Genomic DNA, 19,663 nt, shown 5'->3' on the forward strand with positions numbered 1-19,663 from the left:
TTTAGTCATACACCTGTATCAATATGTTTTTTGAAGGTATGCATTTTTCTTTTTTTTTTATATTAGTGCATAATAAAAAATATTTTAATACAATTTAAAATATAAATTAAAAAATGTAATATAATAAAATGTTAAATTGAACAAAAAGCAATAAAATTGCAAATTTAATACAAATGTAATTAAAAAATATTTTAAAAAATGTATAAAAAAAATTATTTAATAAAAAATGTTTTACACAATAAACATTTTATTGAATAAAAATTACATTACAACTAAACTTCATATAAACAACATCAAAAAATGTTACAGCCTAGCAGCTATCCAAAAACGTTTACCTTTTTAAAATAATGAAAAAACCGAGAACATTCTGTAATCATATATATTTTATTTTCCATATGGTAAAATACAAAGATGATTCGCAACAGACTCAGAAAATCAATTAGTAATACTCACTTCACAAAAAAAGTGTTTAAATTACAAGTTATTACAAGTTTGGATAATCAAGGCTCATAAGAGTACCTTTAAATCATAGACCATATTGCATCCATAATACGAATATATATATATCTATATATATATATATATATATATATATATATATATATATATATATATATATATATATATACACACGTAGATTTCTTTCTTTTGTCAATCTCATCTCAATACTTTAAAACTAAATTGATTTGAACTACACTGCCTTTGCCAATGATTGTTTTTTGAGATAATTACTAAATGAGTACTACATACAGACATCTAGAGCTGCTCAACATAACGACATGCCTCGCTATCAGTGGAGGCTTCTCGGATAAAGTTTAGTTGAGGGAAGATCTTCCTTATGGTCAGCTGCATACATCCTATTTCAAAAGCATAATAAAACTGACCACCATAAGACAAGCCTTGCTCACACAGCACAGAAAATCAGTAATGAATTACTTGGGAGGAAAACAACCGGCCTTACATTACTAACATACAGCGTTCTGTCGAAAGTGTCATGACTTAAAAAATGGGGTCTTTTAGTAATGTAAATGTGCATATAATATATTCACATTCTATATACAATTAATACAAATGTTAAACCGCTGTAAAAATTTACCCTAAAAGAGAATTTTATGTACATTTGTACAGCTTAGTATTTAAATAAAACATGCAAGTGTTATTTTTCAATTGGACAAAAGAAAAAGCATCTTACCCTGGCTAAAGTTATATCATCAAGAAAATTAAAGATGGATTTTAATCAGTCTAATCCTCTAAAAGCAATGTCATGAAGTCTAGCAGAAGAAATAACATTAAAAACTGAAAATAAATGAAATAAAACACATACCGGACGCATCACAAACAATTCATGTGTTAAAAAGCATAAAGGCCATGGGAATTTCATTTCATATGCAGTCACTTTCTTATTATGAATCTGATACATGAAATCACATTAGTGCATGAATGCATTTACATAAAAGCACAATAAACAAACATTTCACTCCTACATCAAATCTCAAACGACTTATTCTGCAAGATAGAAGAAAGTTACAAGCACATCAGTGATAAACCAAGTTGCCAGCCAAATAGACGTATTAGATCTAGATAGAAGTTTACATTTCGGCCAATAAAAGTAGTCCTGCACAAACAAGCTCAAGAAGACTGTCCTAGAAACATCTGCATAGACAGTGGAAACAGTTTGTCCCTACAGATAAAACAGGGAGCCAATGAGAGGAAAGATTTTAGTGCAAGAGATGATATATTTCCAGCATTTCATACATTGTGGATTGATCGTGATCGCTTTTCACTCCATGTTTCCTAATTTGTCATTCTATGATGAACAGTTTGTCTTCTCGTGTTACTGCAAAAGGTCAATGCTTTTGGATGGTGGGCCAGTCTGCTCTAAAATTATACATTGTAATATGTACATTTATAAACTGCAATAGTCAATCGAATGCATCATAAATATATATCCTTATATGACTGATTTCTTCAGATCTGCAAAACACGTGACAATGACACTATAAAGGCAACCTCAAGACTCACATTAAATATTTAAATATGATATTTTCATATACAATAGAAATACGTCTCTCATCTCGTATTGCAACCCTGTATCCATGCTGAAAAACTCGTGAGAACGAAAATGCAACTTGGAACAGTTTGCCATTATCTAAATAAAATCTTTATTAGGCCGAGCATGTCGACACAGTACTAAAATACCCCTGCGTTTAATACCAGAAAACCGACAGCGAGACAGTGCTACATTTCGTATAAAAATCTTGGCCCGGGCGTTTGTGGTACTGATGTTTACAAATCCAACAGGGTGTAACCATGACACATTGGCTGTTTACGATGTTACCGTGAGACAAAACTATGTCTTCGATATGGTGCTTTGTAGCCTTTGCAACAATACGGAATTAAGTCCGGCAAAGCAGTTCACCATTGACTTTATCGAACTATTTAGACAAAAGCCACTTTTGAATACTCAACACGGTCTGTGTATCGCAAGCCCTTTTGACATTTAAATCACATGCAGGACACGAATTATAGATATCTACTGTTCTATTTTTGATATCAATGTAATTACTACTAGTGCCAAGTTTTGATATCAGTAATTACATTTGCACTAGTAAAAACTTAAATTCTTGATATAAAATTGACGTCATTACTCACAGAAATACACATTCTTCGTATCAAAATGGAATTTCAACCCCATATCTGTAACTGCATTTTCACTAGTAGAATTTCACAATGATCTGTCATTCACTTCTTTTCAAAATGCAAATCCAGATATCTGTAATTAATTTCTTACTAGTTTAAATTCCAAACACACATATCAGCTAAGTACTACTTACTAGTAAAAATTTGAATTTTATATTAACTACATTCATTTAATTACAATTGTTGTGACAATTCGATTTTTACTAGTGCAAATATGCATTCCTGATATCAACAACTGAATTACAACTAATTTTTTAGATCTGTAATTTGGTTTTCATTTGCATTTTACTAGTTTTAATTCAATTGTTGATAACTAGCCAAAATGCTAATTTTTAATATCTGTAATTACATTTTTCACTAGCAATTTACTAGTGTAATTTAATTGTTGATAAATAACCAAAATGCTAATTTTCGATATCTGTCATTTGGTTTTCATTTGCATTTTACTAGTTGTAATTCAACAGTTGATAACTAGCCAAAATGCAAATTTTTGATATCTGTAAATTGGTTTTCACTAGCATTTTACTTGTTGTAATTCAATTGTTGATAACTAGACAAAATGCAATTTTTTTATATATATTTTGAACTGGATTGAATGACAGATAATTGTTAAATTTTACTTGAAAATCTCCAGTTAAAGGTATAAAAAAAAGTTTTACTAGTCCAAATTGTATTTTTAATATCAACAATTTCCATGAGTATTGATGTAATTTTTGATAAAGAATTAAAGTTTTTACAAGTGCATATCCAATTATGAGCATTCTCACTAGTAATCTCACTAATAGTAATGTTTAGCATTTTTGCACTAGTAAAAATTTAATTGTAGATATAATTCATATCCTGCATGTAATTAAATGTCGAAAGGGCTTGAAAACCATGTGTGGTTGCCTTGACACCCGTCTACATTTATTTAACGATAAATAAATGATTTCTCTCCAATACTCATGTAAAACCATTCAGTAATCCACCCCCTCACCCTGGGCCACATGTTCCTGTCAAACAACTCAACTCCAGTCCCATATCAAACCTTTCTCGATGTGTATTTGAAGATACCGTATGTCCTAGTTTCCTGTATATCAAATACAAGGCACAATAAAATGATAAAAGGAGAAACCTTTAAATTGTAAAGCACCTTTGGTTAAAGGGAGGTACTTTGGTTGAAAAAAAGAAGCTATAAACATCCAAATTATTATTTGTGTTTGCTTACAGCTAGAAAACAAAAAAGAAATCAAAAACAGGGGAGATTAAAACAAAATAAAACTACAAATCAAGTAAGAAACAAGGAAGATGGCTTTTTGTTTGAAACAAGCCTGTGATGTGAACAGGACAATGCAGTGTATATGGTTTGGCCGCCTCCCCTCTGATGAATATTCACAGGGCTTGTCATGGCAGAGTGGGACGCGAAGTGTTTCCATTTTTTGGCAAGCTGGTGTACAAATGAGACACAGTGTCACAGAGAATGTCTGAGGCAGATAAAGTGTGTGAGTGTTTTGTGTAGGCATAGAGAGGGCTACGGATAAAGAGCGTGGCCACAGGGGGTGCTTTTGGGACCACTCTACTGTATGAGCTTGGCGTCGAGTCGTAGCCAGTGCAGGCCCTGCCGCGTGAACCGCACCAGTTCAGTCATACTGCTGGTGTTGAAGATGAGTGGGCCCATCACCTTATCCAGTTCAGCAAAGAACTCTGTGAGAGAGGAGAGAGAAAAGACCATTTAATTCGAAAAGAATATATTATTGACCGATTAACAAAACTGTTCCAAAGTATAAGCAAATTTGAGTAAATATTGTATGTGTTCATTTCACTTTAGTGTACACATTTTGTGTGCATCTGATTTGCTGTTGTTAAAATGTATTATGTATATCGGCATTTACAGTATATCGGCCATCCTGCTCTTTAGATATCAGTATTTCCATCGGCTGACCACTAGTAATAAAATCGCTAACTAATCTTATCTGTGAAAAGTGATATCCAATATAACAACTTCGTTACCATGACAGTTTAACACCGGTAAACCCTGTAATCTTGTAAATGCTGTAACGGCATTAAATCCCACTAAAATCATGTTAACATGTATAATGTTTATGGTTTGTGACTATACTTTCGAAACAGAGTACTTTAACATTTAGGAATTGGCCCCATTCACTTTCATTGTAAGTACCTTACTGTAACCACAATTTTTGCTTTAGATTTTTTTTTTAAATCTCGAAACAATTTTTGTGCTAATCAACATTATGCCACTAATGTTGTGGATTAAGCTTAACTTGTATTGAACCCAAAATATTACTTAAATCTTTTAAGCACGGATGGGCCTGCCCCACGAGAAAAAATATAATTATAAAAATATTACTAACTACAGTCTTGACCAACACAAAAAAAGGTATCGTTTGAAAACTTAGAAGCTCTAATTTACAATGCATGTAGGCATTATGACCGAAAAGTGCTTTGAAATTTTCAGACAAATCAGAAGTGTTCTGTTTTGATAATTTATTAATAATTTTGCACTGAACATATAATTGTAATCAGTAAAAACATCAAGCTCATCAAATAGCCATGTGTCATATGTGGTTGGAAAGCTCTCAAAATGATTTACTGCCCTCAAGTTGTCCCTCATTTTTTTTTTTCCTCCTAGTAGAATCTTAACACAATATTTTCTTCAAAAATCCTAAAGCTGCTCTTTTCCATACAAAAACAGTTCATACTGACCACTGCTGTCAAGGTCCAAAGAGAAAAAATAAATAAATTATAAAAATACCATAAAAGTAGTCCATACAACACATAGCTGTTGTATGGCCCCAGAAAGCTTGGAAAATAATGCACGAGTCATATGGACTACTGTTATGATGTCTTTATACTGAACCTTTAATAGTGCTTTATAGTATTTGTCCTTTTTGAAGCTTGACAGCTCCTGTTCAATATAAACTGTTATTCTATGGAATAGAGCTGCTTAAAATATCTATTTTTATGTTCCAAGAAAAAACCCAGCATATGGGGTTTGAACAACATTAGGGTGAGTAAATGAGTGAATAAAAGTACATTTTCCATTTTTAGGTGAACATTTTTCATTTTTGAGCACAAACCTGACAAGACATACTCAAAATAAAATGGTCTCTTTTAAAAGTAGACTCTTAGGAGATGCTGTACAATTAATTAAAGACATTAAGAAATTATTTACAAAATCTTAAACTGATTTTAAATTATTACCTAATAATATTTGCATTAAGAATATATGACACTGTCCTTTCCAAAACCTAAAAGCACAATAGAAGTCACAAGTCACATGTTTTACCATGTTCTAGTTCTAATCTGGGTGATAACGCTCTACTTGGTGTTTTATAGATCATTTTCTTAGACAATGTCAAGAGAATTTTCTAAAACGCTTCTTCAAAAGCCGGCCAGATTACCACATTCATTCAATTCCTTTATAATATACACACATTTGCTCTTTGTCTTGAGCCTGATTAGCTGAAAACTACTCCATTAATGTTTTCACATTCACAGTTATGAATGACATACAAATCACGTACAGTACATGACGTATATTTACTTCAAAACGGCGAATTTTGCCAAAAATAGTTTGCACCCTTGGAAATTAATGTCAGTCGGTACAACATTTCAGTCATAAAACAGTGGTCAAATATTGCATGCTTATTTAGATACATCTCACATGACACAAACACTCTTAACCTGAACTGCTTGCTGATGTGTGGCGTTGGGATAATCCACGAGGTTCCTGCTTAGCGTCTTAAACTTGAGTCCCGCCTTCATCGATTTGATTGGCTTCCTCATATGACATTGACGAGCGGTGTTAGACTACTGAGCACGGTAAAAATGTAACTTTTTTATGTTATATGTTAAATGTTATTCCTGCAACAACTTAATGACAATTAGACAGCGGTGCATAATGAACTGCAGCAGAACAGCAACAAGAATATCAATTATTGGGGGGACAGTCTGGCCATATCGGATTACTGGGGGGGAACTTGTCCCCCTCAAAGTACACTGTGGTTACGGCCCTGCATACGATTACTTAGAGGAGGTGGTTATCTTTCAAACGAGCCCGGACACAATGTAATCGGTTGCATAGATCATATAAATAATTGACACAAAGCACAATGTGCACACAGCATCTGGCTATCTGGCATCTTGCAATCAGGCTGAAAACTCGCTAGCTTTCCTGGATCAGATGACGTTATCGGAAATGATGTAGTGTCATGGAACGCTAAACCAATCATATTGGGTTCAGATCAGTGCAAAAAGTCATCCATATTTGGGCAGAGAATCATGTGATCACTCTAATTACATATGGCCACCAGGAGATGGTGCCAATTAAATGACACCGAGTCAATGAGGACTCAAACAGCATAGAATGAAACTCATTCTGTTAAATCTCATTACAAAAATCATGTCTCAATGCTATGCAAACCTTTAGTCATTGTTGTATTTGCATGTGTAATTACAGTAGTTCTTGTAATAATGTACAATTATTATGTTATATTTGTTTGGAGAGGCTTTTGGACACTAGCATAAATAATATTTGTAATGCTATAACTTTTGATTGCTTTGTTGTATCAACATACATGTTTTCTTAGGTTACAGTTGACATGATTGGGAACAAACAAAAAGCAGTTTTTCAGAGCCACCTTATTTACACCAAGAGATATATAATGTCAAATTAAAAAAAAAAGAACAAAAGTTAAATTTTGGCTCAAGTTTTCTGGGGATTTTTCAGCAGTTTCTTAGGCTGAGAGTCACAGAATTTATCAGTCTATATCATTACAATTTTTGAAAAGTTTTCTTTACAATGATCCAACCACTTGACCCTCCTTGTTTTTTTTGGTTGAGGTATAAGCCTTTAATTCTGGGTATGCCACTGAAACAGGAAATCTTTAAAAACACCCTTAGAGCTTAAAAGGTTAACCAAACCAACATAGCATATTTTAAGAACTATTTCAGAAAGGTGCCTCTGTAGTTTTCACAAGTTTCACAACAGTTTTGTAATGACTCTACCTCTCTGCTCTTTGGCAAGCTGCTCGGCCTGATCCCACACTTCAGTTGCGAAGAGGAAGTTGGAGGTGACCTGCACGTAGCTGGCTGCCATCTGGTGGATGCGCTGAGGGATAGTGACGGAGGAGCTGGCACTCTGACTGGAGCTGCTGGAGGAGTAGCTGCCCGCGCTGCCCGGAGAAAGCTTAGGAGAGACCGGAGACGGCATCCCAGCTGTTTTACTGCGGAGACACGGAGGTATTAGAACAAGGACACAAGGGACTTTCCACATGCAACACCTCATCCTTTCTATATTTTTCAGTCCTCGCTGAAATTATCAGAATGCATCACAAGGCGACACAATTGCATATAGATTTGAAGTCAGAACTGTACATACACCTTAGCAAAATACATTTAAATTCAGTTTTTCAGAATTCCTGACATTTAATCGTAGAAAACATTCCCTGTCTTAGGTCAGTTAGCATCACTACTTTATTTTAAGAATGTGAAATGTCAGAATAATAGTAGAGAGAAAGATTTATTTCTTTCATCACATTCCCAGTGGGTCAGAAGTTTACATACACTTTATTAGTATTTGGTAGTGTTGGGCCTCATGTATTCAGATAGAAGACAAATGCAGGCCTAACACAGTCGTAAAACCTAACTCAGGCCCCCACATAAGTCATAAATCTTACTGATAAAAACCGTGCCAAAATCAAACAAAGGGAGTCCAAAACAGACTACAAATCCCATGACGCCTTGCTCACTAAAGGATCGAACTCTCAACTCCTATTGGATGAGGCACACGACAGAACGCACCTCAACCATGACATCATCAGGATTAGAAATACCTCTGAAATGCTTCCGGGATTTGCTTCCAGCAACTTTGCTCGCCGTGCGTAGATGCAGCTCATTGCTGCTCTCAGGTGCAGCCTTGTGGCACAAGGAAGTAATGTCCGACTTGAAACTGTGGCCATACAATCTCCATCTCGCTGGGTGAGTTGAGATTACTCTGTGTTCCACCGAACACTCTAACGGATCCGAAGGAGACCGCCGAGCAATCCGTATCTTCATCCGTTTGCCTGCAGAAGTGAAGAGAAAAGATTTCTCTTCCATCTTCAATCAAGCTGACGTCGCTGATTTCTCCGCCAGCCCGCCGAGAATCAGCAGCTGTACCGCCCGTCGACAGAGCGGAAACAGCCTCCCGTCATCACCCGAGCCTCGAGGAACCGAGTCTGAGTTAAAGGACGGATGAACACACATTCTGCATCCTCATGCGATTCAAGTAAGAGGTTTACGTCTGGGCAGAGATAGAATATTATAGCGTGTTATTCTTGTGTATCAAGGTTATTGCTTGTACAGTTTACGGACCACCGAGTCCGTTCATTATTAATACTCAGGGTAGTCCAACCACATTGGACTGTTGTGCATTTCCGCCATCGCGGGTGAGACCGGCACACTGAGTATATCCATTAAAGAATCAAAGACCGCAGGACGGTTTACGAGCCGCCCACCGCATCTCTGAGTGATAAACTAACAGCTGCTTTCTCTCCCACGATCACGAAATTGGCTTTGGAGCCGTCACTTAATTCTCTCTCTCTCTCGTACTAACTCACACACACACACACTCACTCACACACTCACTCACACACACACACACACACTCACACACACACTCACACACACACTCACACACACACTCACACACACACTCACACACACACTCACACTCACACACACACTCACACACACACTCACACACACACTCACACACACACTCACACACACACTCACACACACACACACACTCACACACACACACACTCACACACACACACACTCACACACACACTCACACACACACTCACACACACACACACTCACACACACACACTCACACACACACTCACACACACACACACTCACACACACACTCACACACACACACACTCACACACACACACACACACTCACACACACACTCATGTGTTATAGGATTCTTCTTATTTCCATATCTAATCATATCACTGTTTAGTTTGTAGTTGTATGTCGGAAGTTTATTGACTGCATTGTATTAATTATTAATTGATATTACTGCATAAATAAACTTTGTTGTACTTCAAAGAGAAGTGTTTTGGTTTGTTTTGCATACACCTGTGTCATGCTGACGGGATGTCAGTGCTCGGATTCAAGCCTTCATTCATTGTTTTTTCCCGAAAATCAATATTCTTCGGATGTCGATTTTCCTAAGAAAACAATCTAATATTGAGACTGTTATACTATCTGGTTATTAGTCCCTGATTCCAGGGTGGTGCCCCATCAATGTTAATCCTTATTAATATTCTATTGATTTTTGATAATTAATAATTATCTTTGATGATTGTTGAATTTGAATGATCAATAAGCTAGTGTTAATTTTAATTAATGTTTCATCAATGTTAATGATTAGTGATTATCTTTGATAATTGTTGATTTAAAGGATTAAAAAAAAGCTAACATTGATTTTCATCAATGTTCTATTGATTTTAATAATTAATAATTATCTTTGATAATTATTAATTATTGCTAATAACCAAACCCGCTCCTAAACGTAGCACACTACATTTACTGGAGCCCCATATGAGGTTTTAATGAGTTAGATTCAATTAATTAATTTAAATATTAATTAATAACTAAAGAAAATATTATTAATTATTTCTGATAGTAACACTGATCTAAACAACCAGTAAAGCCCTACAGTAGCATTGCCTTTAAATTGTTTAACTTGGGTCAAACATTTTGGGTAGCCTTCCATAAGCTTCTCACAATAAGTTGCTGGAATTTTGGCCCATTCCTCTTCACAGAACTGGTCAGGTTTGTAGGCCTCCTTGCTCGCACATGCTTTTTCAGTTCTGCCCATAACTTTTTGAGGTCAGGGCTTTGTGATGGCTACTCCAATACCTTGACTTTGTTGTCCTTAAGCCATTCTGTCACAACTTTGGAGGTATGCTTGGGGTCATTGTCCATTTGGAAGACCCATTTGCGACCGAGCTTTAACTTCCTGGCTGATGTCTTGAGATTTTGCTTCAATATATCCACATAAGTTTCCTTCCTCATGATGCCATCTATTTAGTGAAATACACCAGTCCCTCCTGCAACAAAGCACCCCCACAACATGATGCTGCAACCCCCATGCTTCATGGTTGAGATGGTGTTCTTTGGCTTGCAAGCCTCACCCTTTTTCCTCCAAACAAACATAATGATGATCATTATGGCCAAACAGTTCAATTTTTGTTTCATCAGACCAGAGGACATTTCTCCAAAAAGTAAGATCTTTGTCCCCATGTGCACTTGGAAACTGTAGTCTGGCTTTTCAATGATGGTTTTGGAGCAGTGGCTTTTTCCTTGCCGAGCAGCCTTTTAGGTTAAATTGATATATGACTTGTTTTACTGTGGATATAGATACTTGTCTACCTGTTTCCTCCAGCATCTTCACAAGGTCTTTTTCTGTTGTTCTGAGATTGATTTGCATTTTTGCACCAAACTACATTTATTTCTAGGAGACTGCATCTACTTCCTAAGTGGTATGATGGCTGTGTGGTCCCATGGTGTTTATTCTTGTGTACTATTATTTGTAAAGATGAACATGGTACCTTCAGGCATTTTGAAAATGCTCCCAAGGATGAACCAGACTTGTGGAGGCTGATTTCTTTTGATTTTCCCATGATGTCAAGCAAAGAGGCACTGAGTTTGAAAGTAGGCCTTAAATACATCCACAGGTACACCTCCAATTCAGTACACCTCCTATCAGAAGCTAATTGTCTAATTGTCTAAAGGCTTAACATAATTTTCTGGAATTTTCCAAGCTGCTTAAAGGTACAGTTAACTTAGTGTATGTAAACTTCTGACCCACTGGAATTGTGATAGTCAATTAAAAGTGAAACAACCTGTCTGTAAACAATTGTTGGAAAAATGACTTGTGTCATGCACAAAGTAGATGTCCTAAATGATTTGCCAAAACTATAGTTTACTAATATTGAATCTGTGAAGTGGTTAAAAAATGAGTTTTAATGACTTCAACCTAAGTGTATATAAACTTCTGCCTTCAACTGTATATAAAATGTTACACTTCCACTCACTGTTTATATCCCTAACCCTAAATATTAGCAATAGAAAGAGTGATGATAGCCTCAACAAAGACCACTTATTAACAAATGCTAGGTACTTACTTTGCTACTCCAGGAGACGCAGCTTGTGTATTACTCAACGAATTCTGAAAAAAAAAAAAAAACATTTTAAATGTAACAATGTATAAATTCAAAATGTAGGCGTTACCAAAATTTAGCAAAACGTTAACCATAACAAAAACTTCATAAATTCAGTATGTAGACATGTTTTTCATACTAGAACAGACACTTCTGATTATTCGATGCTTTACCTTTTAGCTGAAGATACAAAATCATATACCTTCAAGTGTTCAGTGAGTGTCTTTGAGTATTTTAGTGCACTTTCTTTCCGTAGTTTAAACAACCTCAGATAGAGAAGAGCCTGGCACCTCAGGCTGCATGGCGACACAGAAAAATACAGCAATTACGTTTGACAATGGTGGTTAAAATAACGTTGTTTTCGCATTAGCATATTCATTAGACTTTAAATCTGTTTAGATATTAACAGGGTTTCAGTGTTAATGCATGAAGTCGCTACTGTCTATAGAAAACCGTTGCCTTGAAATGTGTGGAATCGATGCATTTCAGATACGTACCACAACACTGCTAGTCTTTTGTCAGCAGAAGTAACGTCTGGGGCCATGCAGCTCTTTAACTTCATAGTGTACCTACACAACAGAAACATTTACACATTGTTGCACCCAGTTCCACACTTAACACACAGTACTCTGAGAAGACATAAGCAACATGTTTAAAATGATTGAAGGACTTACTTGATGAGCTCCACAGTTTCTGCATACATGGGGAAGGGGGATTTGGCCTCTTGGGCACTTTTCTCCAAAGCGTTTCCACATTCAATGAAAGACACCACAGCATCCAGGTAATACACGGCCTTCTCAAACCTGTCCATCTGCAGAGAGGAACACAGCACTTGTGTTTACACAGCCGCACTGAGACATGTGTTGGGCTTAAAACTTACTCTACAGAAGTATGTGAACATGAATTCACATGTTATTACCAGTGTTGGTTGTAAGCTGGTTGCAAAGTAATTAGTTACTGTAGTATAATTACTTTTTTAGTCGAAAAGTAGTGTCATATTACAGTTACTTTATATTTTTAATTTATGTAGAATACTTTTAAAACATGAATTATGTGCATATGTATGTCTGATGCTGAACGTGTAATACTGAATGCATGGCTTACATGCAACAATAAACAAGGAGGAAATGTAGACATTTTGAATCTGTTAAGTGGTAAAACAAAAACTTATCTGTGAAGTGTTTTAGAAAGTAACTAATTAGTAATGTGATTACTTTTCTCATGAAGTAATGCATAGTGTAATCTGCTAACAATTTTATAGAAGTAATTAGTAATTTGCAGTGGATTCCTGGTTTGAGTAACTTACTTAACACTGATCATTACGTTCTGAAACGCAATTTACGATGCAAAGCAAGTACATGTTGCATTCTCAATGTTGCCACAATGCCACTATAGTGGTTATTAGTGTAAAATGTCGTCTTCTACAGTAATTTTTCTCTTTTTCTCTTTCAATTCAGCTAATCCTAACCTAACCCTAAACCTAACCCTAACCCTAATTTTAACGGTGGAGCACTGGTTTGAAGAGAATATTGCTGAGCAAGTTAGATCTTGTAAGAATGTTTATAGTTAGCTACCTGGAAAAAAAAAAAAAAAAAAAAAAACTTTAATGATACAGAGATTTCAGGTTAATTCTATTGTCCCCTTGAGTACTGAGGTTTGTTACAGCCACAGTAACACAAGAATGCAAGGCAAGACATTCAGGTAAAAACAAATCCTTACCAGAGCATCTGCATTGTGTTTCAATTTCTTTGCCTCTTGGAGGTAATGATCAGCTGAATGAACCCTGAAATTGATTTGAATGCCCGTTAATTTACAATATCTCATTCTGACATGGAAACACACATTCATTACAACACCCTAATGCCATGTCCTGCACAAAACTAAAAAATAGCAGTAAATCAGGACATCTCTAACGATACACATCCCCAATAGAAACAAAGCGGCGCTTGTTAGGACAAAAGCCTTAACATGGAAGCTATTATCGCAACCCACTGGGTTAGAACATGGTGTATAAGTACTGTAAGGAATTTATATAAACTAATGTCAAGGCTAAAAGGGAAAGTCTCTGTACCTGTCTTCAAACAAAAGTTTGGATCTGGACTTTGAGCCTTCAGAAAGGGGTGCCACTGCCAGAGGATTCTCCATTTTAAAGCTTTTTTCCTGAAAAAGAAAATGTCAGAATGACCAAAAGAACGAGACGTGATTGGCAAATGTTGCAAAAACCTCCATTCACTCGAGGTGAAATACAGCTGGGCGTTGTATTTCAGTATCGAACATTCACAAATAATTTGGAGTGATTTGGCTGATGATATAAACTTTGCCAATTAAGTTTATGAAATACTTTGCGATGCTTCACTGACTTTCCACTTGCAAGTATAAGAGCATCAAGATCATATTTTAACAGCGACTCTGATTTAAAAGTTTTTTTTTTCATTATTATGCATGACCACATAAAATGATAAGACTATATGGAATATTTGTACTTTTAAATATTCATTTGTCACACCGCAGGACCTAAATGGTCACTGACAAATAAGGTTGTCCGAGATGATAAAAATCTAGTTTAAAACACGTCAGGTTCATGGAAATCTTTGTCAATGTTGGCTTAATACATTTTAAAAAATGTTTATAGAATTTTCTATAAAATAAAATAAAAACGTATTTACGATTTAACAAATATCAAGTGGTGCAACCATTAGGTAAAGATACTTTTCTTGCATCTTGAATACATGCGAGTTTACACAACTTAATAAATAATTTCAAAAAAGTTTTCAAACTTACTTTAAGGTAAAAATATTTTTTTACAAATATTATAAATTATGTAAAAAATAGAAATAAATTCTCAGAGTTGCACCGTTTGACCAGAAAAAAAATTAGCCTTTTCATAAAAATGTCAAAATATCTAATATCTAAATATCTAATATCTAAATATCTTATATATATACATATATACACACACACACACACACACACACACACACACACGTGGCCAAAAGTTTGGAATAATGTACAGATTTTGCTCTTATGGAAAGAAATTGGTACTTTTATATTCACCAAAGTGGCATTCAACTGATCACAATGTATAGTCAGGACATTGATAATGTGAAAAATTGCTCAGTGACGCTGACTATCACCCCTGGAGTCACGAGTTCAAATCCAGAGTGTGCTGAGTGACTCCAGCCAGGTCTCCTAAGCAACCAAATTGGCCCGGTTGCTAGGGAGGGTAGAGTCACAAAGGGTAATCTCCTCATGGTCACGATTAGTGGTTCTCGCTCTCAATGGGGTGTGTGTTAAGTTGTGCGTGGATCGCGGAGAGTAGCATAAGCCTCCACATGCTGGGAGTCTCCACGGTGTCATGCACAAGGAGCCACGTGATGAGATGTGCGGACAACTGAGACTTGTCCTCCGCCACCCGGACTGAGGTAACCGTGCCACCACGAAGACTTACTAAGTAGTGGGAATTGGGCATTCCAAATTGGGAGAAAAGGGGATAAAAAATAAAATAAATTAACGTGAAAAATTACTATTACAATTTGAAAAAAAATTCAGAACTTCTTAAACTACTTCAAAGAGTTTATCAAAAAATCCTCCATGTGTAGCGTTCTAGCTGTCAGTTTGTCCACATACTCAGGTGACATTTCACCCCATACTTCCTGTAGCACTTGCCATAGATGTGGCTGTCTTGTCGGGCACTTCTCACGCACCTTACAGTCTCGCTGATCCCACAAAAGTTAATGGGTTTAAGATCCAATTATCTGTTGTCCAATGTCTGTGTTTCTTTGCCCACTCTAACCTTTTCTTTTTGTTTTTCTGTTTCAAAAGTGGCTTTTTCTTTGCAATTCTTCCCATAAGGCCTGCACCCCTGAGTCTTCTCTTTACTGTTGTACATGAAACTGGTGTTGAGCGGGTAGAATTCAATGAAGCTGTCAGCTGAGGACATGTGAGGCGTCTATTTCTCAAACTAGAGACTCTGATGTACTTATCCTCTTGTTTAGTTGTACATCTGGCCTTCCACATCTCTTTCTGTCCTTGTTAGAGCCAGTTGTCCTTTGTCTTTGAAGACTGTAGTGTACACCTTTGTATGAAATCTTCAGTTTTTTGGCAATTTCAAGCATTGTATAGCCTTCATTCCTCAAAACAATGATTGACTGATGAGTTTCTAGAGAAATCTGTTTTTTTTTGTTGCCATTTTTGACCTAATATTGACCTTAAGACATGCCAGTCTTTTGTATACTGTGGCAACTCAAAAACAAACACAAAGACAATGTTAAGCTTCATTTAACAAACCAGATATCGTTCAGCAGTGTTTGATATAATGGCAAGTGATTCTCTAGTATCAAATGATCAATTTAGCATGATTACTCAAGGATAAGGTGTTGGAGTGATGTCTGCTGTCTAGATTTGATCAAAAATGACTTTTTTCAAATAGTGATGGTGATGTTTTTTACATCAGTAATGTCCTGACTATACTTTGTGATCAGTTGAATGCCACTTTGGTGAATTAAAGTACCAATTTTCTTCCGAAACAGCAAAATCAGTATCCTAAGGTCTTTTATTTTTGTGTATTTTTCATACTAAATTGTTTTACATCTTCAAACGAGATATAACATAAAACAAAGGCAACTTGAGAAAACACAAAATACAGTTTTCAAATAAATAAATAAATAAATAAATATATATATTTATTTTATTGAAGCAAAAAAGTTATCCAACACCTATATCACCCATGTGAAAAACTAACTGCCCCCTTGAACATAATAGCTGGTTGTGTCACTTATAGCAGCAACAACTGCAACCAAACGCTTCCAATAACTAGAGATCAGTCTTTCACAACGCTGTGGTGGAATTTTGGCCCACTCTTCTTTGCAGAACTGATTTAGTTCAGCCACACTGGAGAGTTTTTGAGAATGAACTGCCCGTTTAAGGTCCTGCCACAGCATCTCAATCAGGTTCAAGTCAAGACTTTGACTAGGCCACTCCAAAACTTTAATTTTGCTTCTTTTGAGCCATTCAGAGGTGGACTTATTCCTGTGCTTTGGATCATCGTCTTGCTGCTTAATTCAGCTACGCTTGAGCTTCAACTCACGAACTGATGACCGGATGTTTTCCTTTAGGATTTTCTGGTAGAGAGCAGAATTCATGTTTCCCTCAATTATTGCAAGTCGCCCTGGCCATGAAGCAGCAAAGCCTCCCCACACCATCACACTACCACCACCATCCTTGACCGTAAGTATGATGTTCTTTTTGTGGAATTCTGTGTTTGACTTACACCAGATGTAACAGGACCCCGTCTTCCAATCAGTTCCACTTTAGACTCATCAGTCCACAGAACATTCTTCCAAAAGGTTTAAGGATCATCAAGGTGTGTTTTGTCAAAAATTCAGACGAGCCTTAATGTTCTTCTGGGTTAGCAGTGGTTTTTGCCTCACCACTCTTCCATGGATGGCATTTTTGGCCAGTGTCTTTTTGATAGAGGAGTCATGAACAGTGACCTTTATTGAGAGAGAGGCAGTTCCTTAGATGTTGTCCTTTGATTTTTTGTGACTTCCTGGATGAGTCGTCGCTGTGCTCTTGGAGGAATTTTGGAAGGTCGGCCACTTCTGGGAAGGTTCACTACTGTACCAGGTTTTCTCCATTTGGAGATAATGGCTCTCACTGTGGCTCTTTGGAGTCCCAGAGCCTTTGAAATAGCTTTGTAACCCTTCCCAGACTGATGTAGTTCAATCACCTTTTTCCTCATCATTTCTGAAATTTCTTTCGACCTTGGCATAGTGTGCTACTGGGTGAAACCTTTTAGCCAACTTCATGCTGCTGAAAAAGTTTCATTTAGGTGTTGATTTGATTGAACATGGCTGGCAGTAATCAGGCCTGGGTGTGTCTAGTCCAGCTGAACCCCATTATGAATACAGTTTCATAGATTTAGGGATTTATGCCCCTTATTAAGTAAGGGGCAAACACTTTTTCACACAGACCCAGTTGGTATTGAAGAATTTTTTTTGCTTCAATGGATAACATTATCATTTAAAAACTGTATTTTGTGTTTAATCAGATTGCCTTTGTTTTATGTTAGATTGTGTTTGAATTTTTGAAACAATTTAGTATGAGATATACACAAAAACAAATCATAATTTTTCACAGCACTGTAAATGTTAACCTTAAATCTTAATGTTGATTACCCATTAAAATCTTGTACATGGCTACAAATGATTGTTTGGTTAAAATTATGGTTCCTTTGAGAAAACACCATCAACCTATGTCACTTCACGAGAAAATACATAAATATAGAAATATATTTTGGACATAGCCAGAAGCATAGCATAGATGCAAATATAACAGATGTATTTTTTTTTAGCTATTTTCCTATTCCTAAATACAACTAACAATTAGTCATACAATATTTGAGCGCAGTAAGGCATCACCTCCTAGAATACTGTATATACAGAGTACAGGATGTGTTATGTAAAAAGTGGAGACTGTAAATACTGGCAGCATACAGTGGAAGTGTGTGGGAACTGTCTTTGAGTAGATGGAGAACAGATAACCTAAAGTTTTCTCACGATGAGAAAGTTCACAGGTCTGTGTGTGCACAAAGGGAGAGGACAACAAACAACTCAGACACACACGCACCTTGGCATCCCTGCGAGTGGGTTTGTCGTCGCCTTTACGGTGTTTGGAGTTGGAGCTGCTCTTGCTGCTGTCTTTGCTGCTGCCGCTGCTGGGCACAGATGTGGAGGACTGGCTGAGCGTCCGCTTGCGACCCTGGTGCTCTGACTTGGACGTCTGCTGCAGCGTGATGGAGGGAGAGGGCGCCAACTCCTTCTCCTTCTCCTGAGCACGCTTAGACGAGCTAGAGAACATTTAAGATTAAAGCTGTTTAATATTAAACTGTTCCTGTTTAAAATGCAGAGTTGACCACAAGTAAATCATTCATTAGATCTACCATTATAGTTTTCAGTTCAATGGGGGATCAAAGCAGAATGAACTCACTCTTTACTGCTTGATTTGTGTGATGACTTCTCGTCTTGTTTGGATTTCTTACTCTCTGGCTTGACACCACCTTCATCATTCTGCAGGAGCAAAATTATATTTAATAAAAGGCATTTTTACGATTGAAATTAGGTTATGCTTCACTTTGTAGGGAAACACAAAATAATAGGCTTCTACCATCACAAAACCATCTTTTGTTCTTGTAGTAGGTAAAGCTTAATTATCTTCTTATTGCTTGTTAAATTAATGATTATCATTAATGAACAGTATGGCTCTGTTCCAAAACCTAGTGTGCTGCATTGCATCTTTAAAAGCATCCTAACTAAAACCTCATTAGTGATCGATATGTAGAATATTTCCAAAAGCAGCAACTCTGTGTGTCATACAAAAGCACACAAGAGAGGTGACTCACAATTGAGGAGTCGTTCGGCGTTAGCTTGTTGCTAAGCTAACAACATCATACTGCAACAGCACACACAAATATTAGGTGAAATAATGCATTTGAATAAGATGTTTTTTTTTTCTTTAAGATCTGAAGGCGTTTTTGAAAGATTTCCTGTTTCAGGGGCTCTGAAAAACTGCTTTTGTTTAGTTCTCAATCATGTCAACTGTATCTGAGAAAAATGTTGTGTTGATATGACAAATCAATCAAAAGTTATAGCATTACAAATGTAATTTATGATAGTGTCCAAAAGACTCTCCAACCTAATAAAATATAATTGTTCATAAAAACTAATTACACATGCAAA

The 19,663-nt window shown here is 36.2% G+C and overlaps 1 protein-coding gene across 3 annotated transcripts in view; it reads right to left on the bottom strand.

Moving 5' to 3' along the window:
- Positions 1 to 371: 371 nt before the first annotated feature.
- Positions 372 to 19,663, bottom strand: part of LOC127429333 (AF4/FMR2 family member 4-like) — a 69,818-nt gene continuing 50,526 nt past the window's right edge. For all 3 annotated transcript variants that reach the window (XM_051678302.1, XM_051678303.1, XM_051678301.1), the window contains 10 exons: positions 18,915 to 18,994; positions 18,555 to 18,774; positions 13,999 to 14,087; positions 13,647 to 13,710; positions 12,602 to 12,738; positions 12,425 to 12,496; positions 12,130 to 12,223; positions 11,892 to 11,935; positions 7,708 to 7,925; positions 372 to 4,383 (listed from right to left, as the gene is read on the bottom strand). In XM_051678302.1, the coding sequence (XP_051534262.1) occupies positions 4,256 to 4,383; positions 7,708 to 7,925; positions 11,892 to 11,935; positions 12,130 to 12,223; positions 12,425 to 12,496; positions 12,602 to 12,738; positions 13,647 to 13,710; positions 13,999 to 14,087; positions 18,555 to 18,774; positions 18,915 to 18,994 (1,146 nt within the window). In that variant the 3' untranslated portion in view covers positions 372 to 4,255. The remainder of the gene's footprint in view (positions 4,384 to 7,707; positions 7,926 to 11,891; positions 11,936 to 12,129; positions 12,224 to 12,424; positions 12,497 to 12,601; positions 12,739 to 13,646; positions 13,711 to 13,998; positions 14,088 to 18,554; positions 18,775 to 18,914; positions 18,995 to 19,663) is intronic.

The sequence above is a fragment of the Myxocyprinus asiaticus genome, chromosome 38 (genome assembly GCF_019703515.2).
Source record: "Myxocyprinus asiaticus isolate MX2 ecotype Aquarium Trade chromosome 38, UBuf_Myxa_2, whole genome shotgun sequence".
Lineage (NCBI taxonomy): Eukaryota > Metazoa > Chordata > Actinopteri > Cypriniformes > Catostomidae > Myxocyprinus > Myxocyprinus asiaticus.